A 12,956-nucleotide genomic window follows, 5' to 3' on the forward strand; every position below is an offset into this window, starting at 1 on the left:
TCTGGGTGTGGCATGGGGCGGGGCAGCAGGGACCAGGGGGCGGGGCGTGGGGGCGGGGCTAACCCTCCTACTCCTCTCATCCCCAGGGCGTCGCTGTGAGTCTGTCATCAATGGATGCAAGGGTAAGCCCTGCAAGAACGGGGGCACTTGCAATGTGGCATCCAACACTGCCCGCGGGTTCATCTGCAAGTGCCCAGCGGTAGGTATAGCCACACAGCGAACTGGAGGCCGGCCTGCCCTCTGGCCATGCAGCCCTGAAGCAGCCTCTGGCAGGCCTCCCTCACTCAGCAGGGCCTCAGGGTGGAGCTGAGCCTCACTAGTTGCATTTTTGTTTGGCAGTGCTGGGGTTGAATCCAGGGCCGAGGCCAGTGCTCTGCCGCTGGGCCACAGCCTCCAGCCCTCATTCGTCAGATTCTCATAACTTTACTTTGGGAGCAGCTTTAGCTTTACAGGTTGTAGGGCAGAGTGCAGAGCTGGCCCTCCCCGCCCTCAGCACCTGGCACAGCCTCCCAGCACTATTGCTGGTCACTGACTCAGGTCCACAGGTAGCTCCGGGTTGCCCTGGGTATTAGGCTGTGTATAATGACAGATATCTGTCAGCACTGTGTCACACGCATTTCCTGGGGTGCCACCTCCCTGTCACCCCCTCTCCCTCCCACACCAGCGACCCCTGACCTTCTCCCTGAGAAGTGTGCTTTTGGGGCTTTGATGCTGGGCAGGGCCACGACCCCGCTTCCAGGTAGGGGATGCGGCTGGCCCTGACCCCTGCATTGCCTCTTTCCTCAGGGCTTCGAGGGCGCCACCTGCGAGAATGACGCCCGCACCTGTGGCACGCTGCGCTGCCTCCATGGGGGCACATGCATCTCTGGCCCACGCAGCCCCACCTGCCTGTGCCTGGCGCCCTTCACGGGCCCCGAGTGCCAGTTCCCAGCCAGCAGCCCCTGCTTGAGCGGCAACCCCTGCTACAACCAGGGCAGCTGTGAGCCCACATCCGAGAGCCCCTTCTACCGCTGCCTGTGCCCCCCCAAGTTCAACGGGCTCCTGTGCCACATCCTAGACTACAGCTTTGGGGGTGGTGCTGGGCGTGACATCCCCCCGCCGCAGATCGAGGAGGCCTGCGAGCTGCCGGAGTGCCAGGCGGATGCGGGCAACAAGGTCTGCAGCCTGCAGTGTAACAACCATGCCTGTGGCTGGGACGGGGGCGACTGCTCCCTCAACTTCAACGACCCCTGGAAGAACTGCACGCAGTCCCTGCAGTGCTGGAAGTACTTCAGCGACGGCCGCTGCGACAGCCAGTGCAACTCGGCCGGCTGCCTCTTCGACGGCTTCGACTGCCAGCACGCAGAAGGCCAGTGCAAGTAAGACGGGGCCTCCCTGGGGCCAGGGACAGGGCAGGGCAGGGGAGGAAGGACACAGGCCAGCACTGGAAGTGGTGGGTGGCTGGGGGACACAGGGGGACCCTGCTGGGAGGTGGCCTGAGCCCCCTGTGCCTGCAGCCCCCTGTACGACCAGTACTGCAAGGACCACTTCAGCGACGGGCACTGCGACCAGGGCTGCAACAGCGCCGAGTGCGAGTGGGACGGGCTGGACTGCGCGGAGCACGTCCCCGAGCGGCTGGCTGCCGGCACACTGGTGCTGGTGGTGCTGCTACCGCCCCAGCAGCTGCGCAACCACTCTCTGCACTTCCTGCGGGAGCTCAGCCGTGTGCTGCACACCAATGTGGTCTTCAAGCGGGATGCACAGGGCCACCAGATGATCTTCCCCTACTACGGCCACGAGGAGGAGCTGCGCAAACACCCCATCAAGCGTGCCGCGGGCTGGGCGGCACCTGGTTCCCTGCTCGGCCAGGCCACTGCCTCCCTGCTCCCCGGCAGCAGCAGGCGCCAGCGCAGGGAGCTGGACCCCATGGACATCCGGGGGTGAGTGAGCCCTGGTCCACGTGGTCTGTTCCCTAGTACCTCCCTGTCCTCCATCCAGTTCCACCTGCTCGCATCAGCTGCCCGGGGCGGGCAGTACCACCCCCTTTGTGATAAAAGTGGGCGGGCCTGAGTGTCCAGGGCCTGTGCAGCCAGGGAGCAGAGGTGGTGTGACTGACAAGGCCCTTGCTTCTGTGGCCACATCTCCCCCAGCACCCCCACCCTCCCTGGTGCCTTCAGCTTCACGCCTTGGCCCAGAGGGTGGGCCTGGGGTTCAGATGTGCACCAGGATTGGGGACTGAGCTGGCTGAAGCTCCAGGGTCCCCCGGGGGGCTGGCACACCGACTCTGGACAAGACCCAGCTGTCATTGGGGCCCCTTTTCTATCCTGAAAAGAGTCAGGGCTGGGAGCTTGGGCAGGGGTGCTGTGGCTGGGCCCTGAAGGCCGAGGAGCTGAGCGCTATGGGAGGGCATAGGCCTGTGGACACTGGGGGGGTCCAGAAGCACTAGCTGAGCAAGTCCATCACCCACGTCCTACACCTAGGGGTCCCACTCTCCTGCCATCATCTCCTGCTTGACCCTGGACCAGGGTGGTGGCACTTTGGTGTGCCCAACCCCAAGTTTCATGGTCCTTTTGCTGGTGGGAAACAGCCAGGAAGGCCAGACGCACATCACACAGAGGCCTGTTAGGGTCCTAGTGTCCAGGCTGGGTGTGGCCCCGCCCTTGTCAGGTTCTGAACCTGCCCCCCTGCCCCCCACTGTGCATCCCTGTACTCTGCAGTGCCTGGACACAGCTCCTAGGAGGGGCGTGGACTCCTGAATAAGGGAAGTGGGTGCTCATGGCACAGAGGGAGCCCCAGGGGCTGTGGGGGCGCTGGGAGAGCGCACTGAGGGGCTCCGTAGTGAATGCCTGTGTCCTGTATGGGGTCACTGGACGGGCTGCTCACTTCCAGGTTGCTGCTGTCAGACTGCCTCTTCTGTCAGGATGGCAGTGAGGGGCCAGGGCTGACCCTGGGCAGTGTACTGGGCGGGCGCTGGTGGCGGGCTCTGGTCCCAGCCTGGCGGTGTGTCCCAGGTCTATCGTCTACCTGGAGATCGACAACCGGCAGTGCGTGCAGTCCTCCTCCCAGTGCTTCCAGAGTGCCACCGACGTGGCTGCCTTCCTGGGGGCGCTGGCCTCGCTGGGCAGCCTCAATATCCCCTACAAGATCGATGCGGTGCAGAGTGAGTGTGGCCCCCGCCCAAGCCAATGGGAACAGGTTGCCGACTGGGGAGGGTCCCCTGGGAGAAGCCAGAGCTGCCCATCCCCCTGTCCCCCACCCTAGTGGCCTGCTCCCATGCCACCCGTGGGAGTGTCCTGCCATCTGAAGTGCAGGAGAGAATTCTCTGGATGGCCCGCCTTCCCTACCCTTGGCGACAGCTGTTGGAGGAGCTGCCAGGGGACGAGCCCACCCAGGGGAAGGCCTTTCTCTCCCCACCCCCTCCTCCTGTTTTTTCTTTGTTGGGTATTATTTCAAAATCATTACAGCTTTTTTTTTTTTTAAGAGAGAGAGAGGGAGCGAGTGAAGAATTGATCGGTGTCATGTGAAGTGTTGAAGTTTGTATCTTGAAAATCCCCCTAAATCCTTTGTCTTAACAGCTCAATGCGAGTGCGGCAATTTGAAGTTGGTTAATCCTTCTCCCTGAAAGGGGAAAAAGTGAAAGCCGTCTCCAGACGGAGTCGGCTGGTGCAGGAGAGAATTTAGCAATAGTTTGCAATTCTGATTAATCGCGTAGAAAATGACCTTATTTTGGGGGGCGGGATGGTGGAGAGCAGGTGAGCAGGCTCCCGGCCACTGGCCCGCTGCATAGCCACGCTGACGTCCGGGTGCCTGCCCGCGGCCCCTGCCCGCAGGTGAGACTGTGGAGCCGCCGCCGCCTGCTCAGCTGCACCTCATGTATGTGGCCGCGGCTGCCTTCGTGCTGCTCTTCTTCGTGGGCTGCGGGGTCCTGCTGTCCCGCAAGCGCCGGCGGCAGCATGGCCAGCTCTGGTTCCCCGAGGGCTTCAAGGTGTCCGAGGCCAGCAAGAAGAAGCGGCGGGAGCCCCTTGGCGAGGACTCCGTGGGCCTCAAGTGAGTGGAGGCAACTTGCCTCTGGGGGTGGGCAGACAGGCGTCCTCTGGGGGCTCTGCTTGAGCCATGGCCGCAGGCGGCTCCCTGGGAGCCCGCTCAGCCTCGCCTTCCACCCCACCCAGGCCTCTGAAGAATGCCTCGGACGGTGCCCTCATGGACGAGAGCCAGAACGAGTGGGGGGACGAGGGCCTGGAGACCAAGAAGTTCCGGGTGAGTCCAGTGGGTCCAGGCCTCCCCCGGTGGCTGGCTAACTCTAGAGCCGACCTGAGGGTGTGGCTCTCTGCTCCTCCTCAACTTAGTTCGAGGAACCTGTGGTTCTTCCTGACCTGGATGACCAGACAGACCACCGACAGTGGACCCAGCAGCACTTGGACGCTGCAGACCTACGCATGTCCGCCATGGCACCCACACCACCCCAGGGAGAGGTCGATGCCGACTGCATGGATGTCAATGTCCGGGGGCCCGGTAAGGCCACCTGAGCCCTGGCCCTGGGGCTAGGTGTGGGATGTGGGAGATGGAGCTCCAGCCAGGGCCCCCGCAGCCTGCCTGCCCTCCCTCAGCCACTGCTCCCCTCCCTCCTGGGAGGCCATGGAGGGTGGGATCCTTCCTTGAACCCGCCACCCTGAGCCCTCCCTCCCATTGCTTCCTGTGAGACATTCAGAGTCCAGGTTCTAACTGCAGACTTGTCTTTTTCCGGGGGGTTTGATGAGGGGTCTTGGACAGGTCAGGGAGCAGCACTGTGTCCCCACCGCTTACCAGCAAGTTGGCAGTGGGGCTTGCGCTGTGTCCTTAAGGAGCACAGGGTAGCTTCTGCAGTGCCTTGGCTGCCCCAAGGCTGCCCCTTGAACTCGGGGCTGAGGCTGGCCATGCAGGACTGAACCCCGGCCCTCTCTGCCCTCAATACAGATGGCTTCACCCCGCTCATGATCGCCTCCTGCAGTGGAGGCGGCCTGGAGACAGGCAACAGTGAGGAGGAGGAGGACGCCCCAGCCGTCATCTCCGACTTCATCTACCAGGGCGCCAGCCTGCACAACCAGACTGACCGCACAGGCGAGACCGCCCTGCACCTGGCTGCCCGATACTCGCGCTCCGATGCTGCCAAGCGCCTGCTGGAGGCTAGCGCAGACGCCAACATCCAGGACAACATGGGGCGCACCCCACTGCATGCGGCCGTTTCTGCTGATGCACAGGGCGTCTTCCAGGTAGGCAGCAGCTGCTCCTGTGCCGCCTCAGGGCTGCCACAGCTAGGCCCAGGGGGCCCTGGGAGCCCTGATCTGGCTGTAGCTGAAGCAGTCAGCTGGAATCTCCCCCAGGCTGTCAGCGCCCCAGGAGGCGTGCTCAGGGAGAGCACCAAACCCCACTCTGTCCTCTGTGGGAAGCTGCCGGTGGTGCCCAGCTAGAGGCCTGGGGGCTTCAGGTGTGGAAGGGCCTCCCCCACCCAAGACAGCCTGGGCTCAGGGTCAGGGTAGGCTCAAGGTCCTAGTCCCAGCGCTGCTGCCCTCCTCACCCTGCCCTTCTCTTACAGCCGTGGCCGTAGGCGTAGCCCCTGGTGGTGAGAAGAGAGCTTAGAGGCTATGCTGGCCCAGTTACCCTCTGTCCTTGCCGGGGAGCCTGGGGCAAGGGTGGGTTTAGGGTCTTTTGGGAGCACCCCCACAGAGGCTTCCTGCAGGCTGCCATCTGCTACCCATCCCCTGGTTGGAACCTGGAGCACCTCAGATGGGACATAAGCCAGGCATCTTCATGAAACTTGCCGCTCGATGATTTCTTAACTCAAATGGAAATAAGGAATTGAGATTAGCCTTAAGAGGAAAATGGAAGGAAGCCCAGGAGCAGGTCCCGACCATGCCCAGCGTGTGCCTCTCCAAGTGGCCCCTCTGCAGGCAGAGACTAGGACTCTCAGGAGCACTGCTGGGGCCTACGCAGTGGGGCAGGTTGCTTAGCCCTGTCCACTCACCAGTAGATGGGGACCACCCTTCCTGCCTCTGAGTCTGGGCAAGGTGGTGTTTTGAGGGCTGCCCACCCTACCACTGGGGGTCTAGACAAACACAGCCTGGCTCAGTGGTTCTGAATATGGTATAGGATGTGAGCCAGAGTTCATGACCCTCTGCACCCCTGTGGCTGGGAAAGACCAGGACCCCTCTATGTTGGGGCATGGAAGGATTAAACGAGGCTATACATGGTTGTGATGAGCGCCCGTGTCGCTGAGGGGCTCAGTCCACCTCAAGTACAGCTTCACACTGTCCCATGGTTCTAGGACCATTCAGGTCCAGGGGTGGCCTTGTTGACTCTAGGAGGGTAGCTGGCCCTGGTCTAGGCATCGGTCCCTAGCCAGAGACATCAGGCTCATGTTTGTGATGCCCCTGCTTGAATCCTCCCTGGTGTCCAGATCCTGATCCGGAACCGAGCCACAGACCTGGATGCCCGCATGCATGACGGCACGACTCCCTTGATCCTAGCCGCCCGCCTGGCTGTGGAGGGCATGCTGGAGGATCTCATCAACTCTCATGCGGACGTCAACGCCGTGGATGACCTGGGTAGGCCAGGCTGCAGCCCAGCTGCCTGGACAGGGCAGGGCCGCTGCCTAGGCTGCTCCTGACTCTCTCTGTCTGCTCCCCCAGGCAAGTCGGCCCTGCACTGGGCTGCTGCTGTGAACAACGTGGATGCCGCCGTTGTGCTCCTAAAGAATGGGGCCAACAAGGACATGCAGAACAACAAGGTGAGGCGAGAGCTGGTCTCAGGGCTGTGGTGGGAACTCCTGGCACAGGCGCACAGCCGCCCAGCAGGAGCCAGCACGTGGCTACTCTCCTGACTTCCTCCCATGTCGGGGTGGTGCTGCAGCAAACTCGGGAGTCCTGCCCTGCATGGGGGAGGTGCTGCTATGAGCCTCTGTCAGCGCGACCTGGGCCTCACCTCTGCTGTCATGGAGGCCTGGTGACACCAGTGCAGCTGAGGGGTTGAGGTGGGTGGCTCTGTGCCTGGCCAGGCGTCTAGGTGCAGAGGTGGCCCCACCCACTGCCCTGAGGCTGGGGAGACAGTGCTGCGCAGGCCTGGCTTTTCCTCCTTGCTGCAGCCCAACCGTCTCCCGGGACTCCTCAGTTGTCTGCTGACTGTGTTTGGGTCCCTCTGGGCCCTTGGGCATAAAGAGCAGAGCCTCTGCCTCCCGTGCCCTGACTCCAGGTGACCCCAGCTACGTCTCCAGCCAGGGCCTGTCTTGGGTGAGGGAGTCACAGCAGGTGTCAGGCACCAGGGAAGGCTTCAGACCCAGGTGCTCCCAGTCCAGGGCGGGTAGCATGATCTGGTCTGTCCCACGGGAGGAACAGAACCCCAGAGACTGAGGGACTGGCTGCTGGGCACCAGGCCTTGGGCCCCTTTTCACTCCCTGCACAGCAGCCTCTCAGGCAAATGGCTCATCCACTGGGCAGAGTAGGCCAGGAAAGAGCTGAGATGCCAGGGCTGACAGTCCCTCTTGAGAGGCAGCTCCTTACCTAGGCCACGGATGCACTTCAGGGACCCCAAGCCCATCACTGCAGTATTTCACATCTGCAGGTTTAGAGGAGGGAGACCGGGCACACAGTTTATTAGATTTTTAGTGGGGTTGTGACCCCACTGTGCAGATGAAGGCCTACCTATTTAGGAGTAGAGGACCCCACAGACCCTCTCTGGGTGGGTGCCAGATGACATGTCATCTCAGGTTTTAGAAAAGAATCAGTGTGGGGAGCCACTCTGAATGACCCACGCCTTCCGTCCTGAAGCAAGAGGCTCTGGCCGATCACTACATTTCGTGGTGACTTGGGCATTGTCCCAGCCCAGGAAGTAGAGGGCGTGTCTTCAGGAGCTACGCTCACCTGTTCCTTTCTGATACTACCCCTTTGTCCTGTTTGGGACAGAATGTTCCATGGAAACGCCCTTTGTGTGTCCCCTTCTCTTGCTCTGTCTTTGAGTGGGCCTCCCTAGATGTCAGTCAACCTGCTGACAGCAGACACAAAGCCCCCTGACACCTGACCCCTTGCCTCATTTGAATGGCTTCTCCCCAATAAAAGGGTCAGCAATCAGGGAAGGTCATGGTATGGTGCTGGCAGGAGTGGGGTCTGCATGGGCTCCCAACCCCTGGGATGTGCAAGTGGCCATCCACATCAGCCAGCCCCTCACCTGCCTTCTGCATGTCCCCAGGAAGAGACGCCTTTGTTCTTGGCCGCCCGGGAGGGCAGCTATGAGACCGCCAAGGTGCTGCTGGACCACTTTGCTAACCGGGACATCACCGACCACATGGACCGCCTGCCTCGGGACATTGCACAGGAGCGCATGCACCATGACATCGTGCGGCTGCTGGATGAGCACAACCTGGTGCGCAGCCCCCAGCTACATGGGGCCGCCCTGGGCAGCACACCCCGCCTGTCACCCACCCTCTGCTCGCCCAGCGGCTACCTGGGCAACCTCAAGCCCAGTGTGCAGGGCAAGAAGGCCCGAAAACCTAGCACCAAAGGCCCAGCCTGTGGCAGCAAGGAGGCCAGGGACCTCAAGGCACGCAGGAAGAAGTCCCAGGACGGCAAGGGCTGCCTGCTGGACAGCTCCAGCATGCTGTCGCCAGTGGACTCCCTCGAGTCACCGCATGGCTACCTGTCGGACGTGGCCTCGCCACCCCTCCTGCCCTCCCCCTTCCAGCAATCTCCATCCATGCCACTCAACCACCTGCCCGGCATGCCTGATGCCCACCTGGGCATCAGCCATCTGAATGTGGCGGCCAAGCCTGAGATGGCAGCACTGGGTGGGGGCAGCCGGCTGGCCTTTGAGCCTGGCCCCCCACGGCTCTCCCACTTGCCTGTGGCCTCCAGCACTGGCACGATCCTGGGTGCCAGCAGCACAGGGGCTGTGAATTTCACTGTGGGCGGGGCTGCAGGCTTGAATGGCCAATGTGAGTGGCTCTCCCGGCTGCAGAGTGGCATGGTGCCCAGCCAGTACAACCCGCTGAGAGGGGCGGTGGCACCTGGCACGCTGAGCACACAGGCCCCCGCTCTCCAGCACACCATGATGGGCTCACTGCCCGGCAGTCTCTCTGCCAGCGCACTGTCCCAGATGATGAGCTACCAGGGCCTGCCCAGTGCACGGCATGCCACCCAGCCTCACCTGGTGCAGCCCCAGCAGGTGCCACAGCAAAACTTGCAGATGCAGCAACAGAACCTGCAGATGCCAGACATGCAGCAACCCCAGAGCCTGCAGCCACCTGCGCAGCCACACCTGGGTGTGGGCACAGCAGCCAGTGGCCACCTGGGTCGGAGCTTCCTGGGAGGGGAGCCGAGCCAGGATGTGCAGCCATTGGGCCCCAGCAACCTGACGGTGCACACCATCCTGCCCCAGGAGAGCCAGGCCTTGCCCACCTCACTGCCATCCTCACTGGTCCCGCCCATGACCACTACCCAGTTCCTGACCCCACCCTCCCAGCACAGCTACTCCTCCTCGCCTGTGGACAATACCCCCAGCCACCAGCTACAGGTGCCTGAGCATCCCTTCCTCACCCCGTCCCCAGAGTCCCCCGATCAGTGGTCCAGCTCGTCGCCACATTCCAACATCTCTGATTGGTCCGAGGGCATCTCCAGCCCGCCCACCACCATGCAATCCCAGGTCACCCACATTCCAGAGGCGTTCAAGTAAACAGCCGCACCCACGGGACCCCAGCTTCCTTTCCCAAGCCCTGCCGGGTGTGTCCAGTGCTCCAGGATGCTGGGGCCAACCAAAGGAGCCTTTTTTAAAAAAAAAAATGTTTTTATACAAAATAAGAACAAGAATTTCATTTTTTTTAGTATTTATTTATGTACTTTTATTTTACACAGAAACACTGCCTTTTTATTTATATGTACTGTTTTCTATGGCACCAGGTAAAAACTTTTGTGTTCAAGGAAATAAACTAGTTCTTAGAGACATGATTTTCCTACTTAGGGTAAAGATCCTTACATGTTTGTAAAATATAAGCAAAGATTCATGATTTATAAGTGCCATTTATTTATTGATTTCTTTTCAAATTCCAAAAAGAATGCTGGAGGAAGGAGGTTTGAACTGCGATGTCCAGAGTCCTCAGGGTACCCGGCCTTTCCGAGGGGCCCACCAGCCCTGCCCTCCTCCTCCCAGTGTCCCCTGTGTCTGGTGAGAAATTGGGTCTAGAGGGAACTAGGGCAGGACCTTGGCGCCTTGGGCATGTGGACTAATCTGTAAATGATGTGGCCCACTGTCTTGGTGTTTGAGTGATGGGTCTAAAGCACGCTTGAAAGCTGTGGCCCGGGAACCCTTCCCTAGTGTCAGTCGTGAACCTTTGTTCAGGGTCAGTGTGTCACTGGTCTTGCAAGTTCCCATTCCCACCAGCCCCTTCCTGACATTGAGGTGTCACATGGAGCAGCCGTCCACCTGTGGAGCGTGGTGCCCACTGGAGGCCACGTGGAGGGGTCCTACCCTCTTCTGGGGAAGGACACTGCATGGGCCATCCTGATAGGGGCCCCAGTCCCTCACCTTGAGCAGCAAACATGATCCACTTTCAGCAGAGGACAGACTCCACTGCTGAAGGCTCCCATGTCTGGAGACCTCCAGAGGGCTGGTGTCCACCAGTTCTCTCCCAGCATCCTTGTCTGCCATGGGTAGGCAATCTGTGTCCAGCCCTGGGGGTGTCTGGAGGGCCAGGTAGAGCCTGCTCTGGGGCACTCCCCTGGTTCAGGGGGACGTTGTCTAGGGAGCAGCAGATCCTTACAGTATGGAGTATACGCCTGTGGCAGAGTAATGTCTGTAAATATGTTTTTAAAGATGGATTTTGTTTAAAAAATCTAATGGAACAAGTCTGTTTTGTGTCAGATGATGAGGGATGTCAGAATGTGGCCCAGGCCACATGACCTGCAGCTGCCGGAACCGTAGCTCCTAAGAGCACAACCCAGGGATGGCCCTGGGTCGCCCCCAGCCCCTTCCCATTTCCCGAATGTGTGGGGGCTTGCCCATGGCAGGTGCCTACCTTCCTCAGGGCTCTCCTTTGGCTTTTCGGAGGACAGTGTTGTACCATCCGTAGTGGGCATGACCAGACACGCCCTAAGATGTTGATTCTTACTGTTTTATAAAATAGAGTGTAGTTTACAGAAAAAGGAAACTTTAAAAAAGTTTATCTACATGCAGAACTGTAGATGATGGAAATTATGTATTTTTTTCATCTTTTGTTAACCGATTTGCAATAAAAATGATGACCATTAGGTCATCCAGATTTTGCTAAACTTGGTGTCATCTGACTCACTTTCTTGGGGCTGTCCTGCTTGGAGATAGCAGGAGACTTTGGGTCTTTCTGACAGGAGAGTCCAGTCATGGCCCACAGGGGAACTGGGGACCACACCATCTGTAGACCCCATGGGTGTCAGCCCCCGCCAAGGCCAGGTGCTGGTGGAAGTGGGGACCTGGCTGCCAGCAAGGCACAGGTAGCCTGTTGGAGGGAACACCCTGGGCAGGAGTCCCCACCAGCTCTTCCATCACCTTGTCCATCCTGGGGACAGTCCAGAGAGTCCTGCGGCAGGTAGGGGGGATGTGAGGAGGGGTCTTATGGCCTCAGTGAGGACTGTAGCCCCAAGGAAGACCCATGGAAGCCACAGCATGTCTGCGTGGGCGGTGTGGATATGGCCTGTGAGTCTGGAAAGCCCTGTGGGACCAGAAGGGGTGTGCTGGTGGGCAGTAGGGGCAGCATGTCAGGTACCCAGGGGTGCAGCGCCCAGCACAAGTGCAAGCTCCCTTCTGCCCTTATTTATTGATTTCTTTTCAAATTCCAGAAAGAATGCTGGAGAAGGGAAGTTTAAACTGCACTGGCCCACACCTTGAGGGAGTCACAAACCAAAGCAACGTTCCCTCTTAGACTGCCAAGTGCTGCCCATCCTGGGCCTGGCTCTCAGAGAACAAGCGTGAGCCCAAGGTTTCCCCACCATGTTGGGATGCCCTGTCCCTTCTGGGCACTGTGCTGCCTACCAGAAGAGTGAGGGTCGGAGGTTCTTGCCACATTCAGAATTATGGCAAGTGGCTTGATTCTCATTTTCCAGAGGGAGGACTCAGCCTGAACTCTGCCCAAAGAATTCCCAGGACCCAGACCCAGAAATTCCACTTCTTGGCGTGTGCTCTCTGCAGCTGCGTCCACACCAGCACAGACAGCTAGGTGTCTAGTGTCCGCTAAGGGATGCAAACAGCATGTAGTCTGTCCTTGCTGTGCTGGAACATCCTAGGTGTCAATTTGGCTGGGCCATTTGGCATACATTCCAAGTGTGTCCCTGAAGGTATGTCTGAGGGTGACTGATGTTTAAATTTATGTAGAGGAGGAAAAACAGGGCCCTCCCCAATGTGGGTGGGCTTCATCCAATCAGCTAAAGGCATGAGTAGATCAAAGGCAGAGTAAGAAGCTGAGCACCAGCTGCTGAGCCACACCACTCTCTTCCCACAGACTCCAGACTCCTGCCAGCTTTGGACTGAAAGCCATCTCAGCACCTTTCCCAGGCCTCTGACTTGCTGAGGACAGCTCTTGGGACTTGTCAGCATACATCAGTTCTTATGAGCAATCTCTTTCCCTCTGTGTGTACATCCCATGGCTCTGTTCTCTGGACAACCAAACCAATAAAAATACAGTGGAATATCATCTAACCATAAAAAAAGACGAAGCTCTGATGCCTGCTACAACATGGATGAAACCTGAGACACTATGGCTAGTGAAGGGAGCTGTCAAAAAGACCACCTGATGGGGGATTTCACTTATGAGACAAAGCAGCGGGAGGGACTGCTTGATAGCTCTTGTCTGGCTTTGGGGTGACAGGAGGCTACGGTGGAGGGGGTGGTACAGCGCCTCGACTGCGCAGCACGGTTCATCTTACATTCTGCGGGTCTCCCCACAAAACAATATTTATTTACTCATTTTTGTAGCACAAGGCAGTGAA

At 59.5% G+C, this 12,956-nt stretch overlaps 1 protein-coding gene across 1 annotated transcript in view; it reads left to right on the plus strand.

The window, feature by feature from the left end:
• The window catches only part of NOTCH1 (notch receptor 1), a 42,967-nt gene extending 32,736 nt beyond the window's left edge, over nucleotides 1–10,231 (plus strand). Inside the window, exons 24-34 of the mRNA XM_081266897.1 lie at nucleotides 87–199; nucleotides 787–1,358; nucleotides 1,497–1,919; nucleotides 2,991–3,139; nucleotides 3,810–4,026; nucleotides 4,149–4,236; nucleotides 4,326–4,491; nucleotides 4,933–5,228; nucleotides 6,413–6,560; nucleotides 6,645–6,742; nucleotides 8,197–10,231. Of these exons, the coding sequence (XP_081123023.1) occupies nucleotides 87–199; nucleotides 787–1,358; nucleotides 1,497–1,919; nucleotides 2,991–3,139; nucleotides 3,810–4,026; nucleotides 4,149–4,236; nucleotides 4,326–4,491; nucleotides 4,933–5,228; nucleotides 6,413–6,560; nucleotides 6,645–6,742; nucleotides 8,197–9,675 (3,749 nt within the window). The 3' untranslated portion in view covers nucleotides 9,676–10,231. The remainder of the gene's footprint in view (nucleotides 1–86; nucleotides 200–786; nucleotides 1,359–1,496; nucleotides 1,920–2,990; nucleotides 3,140–3,809; nucleotides 4,027–4,148; nucleotides 4,237–4,325; nucleotides 4,492–4,932; nucleotides 5,229–6,412; nucleotides 6,561–6,644; nucleotides 6,743–8,196) is intronic.
• Nucleotides 10,232–12,956: the final 2,725 nt, after the last annotated feature.

This window comes from Spermophilus citellus (genome assembly GCF_964194105.1).
Source record: "Spermophilus citellus genome assembly, chromosome: 2".
NCBI lineage: Eukaryota > Metazoa > Chordata > Mammalia > Rodentia > Sciuridae > Spermophilus > Spermophilus citellus.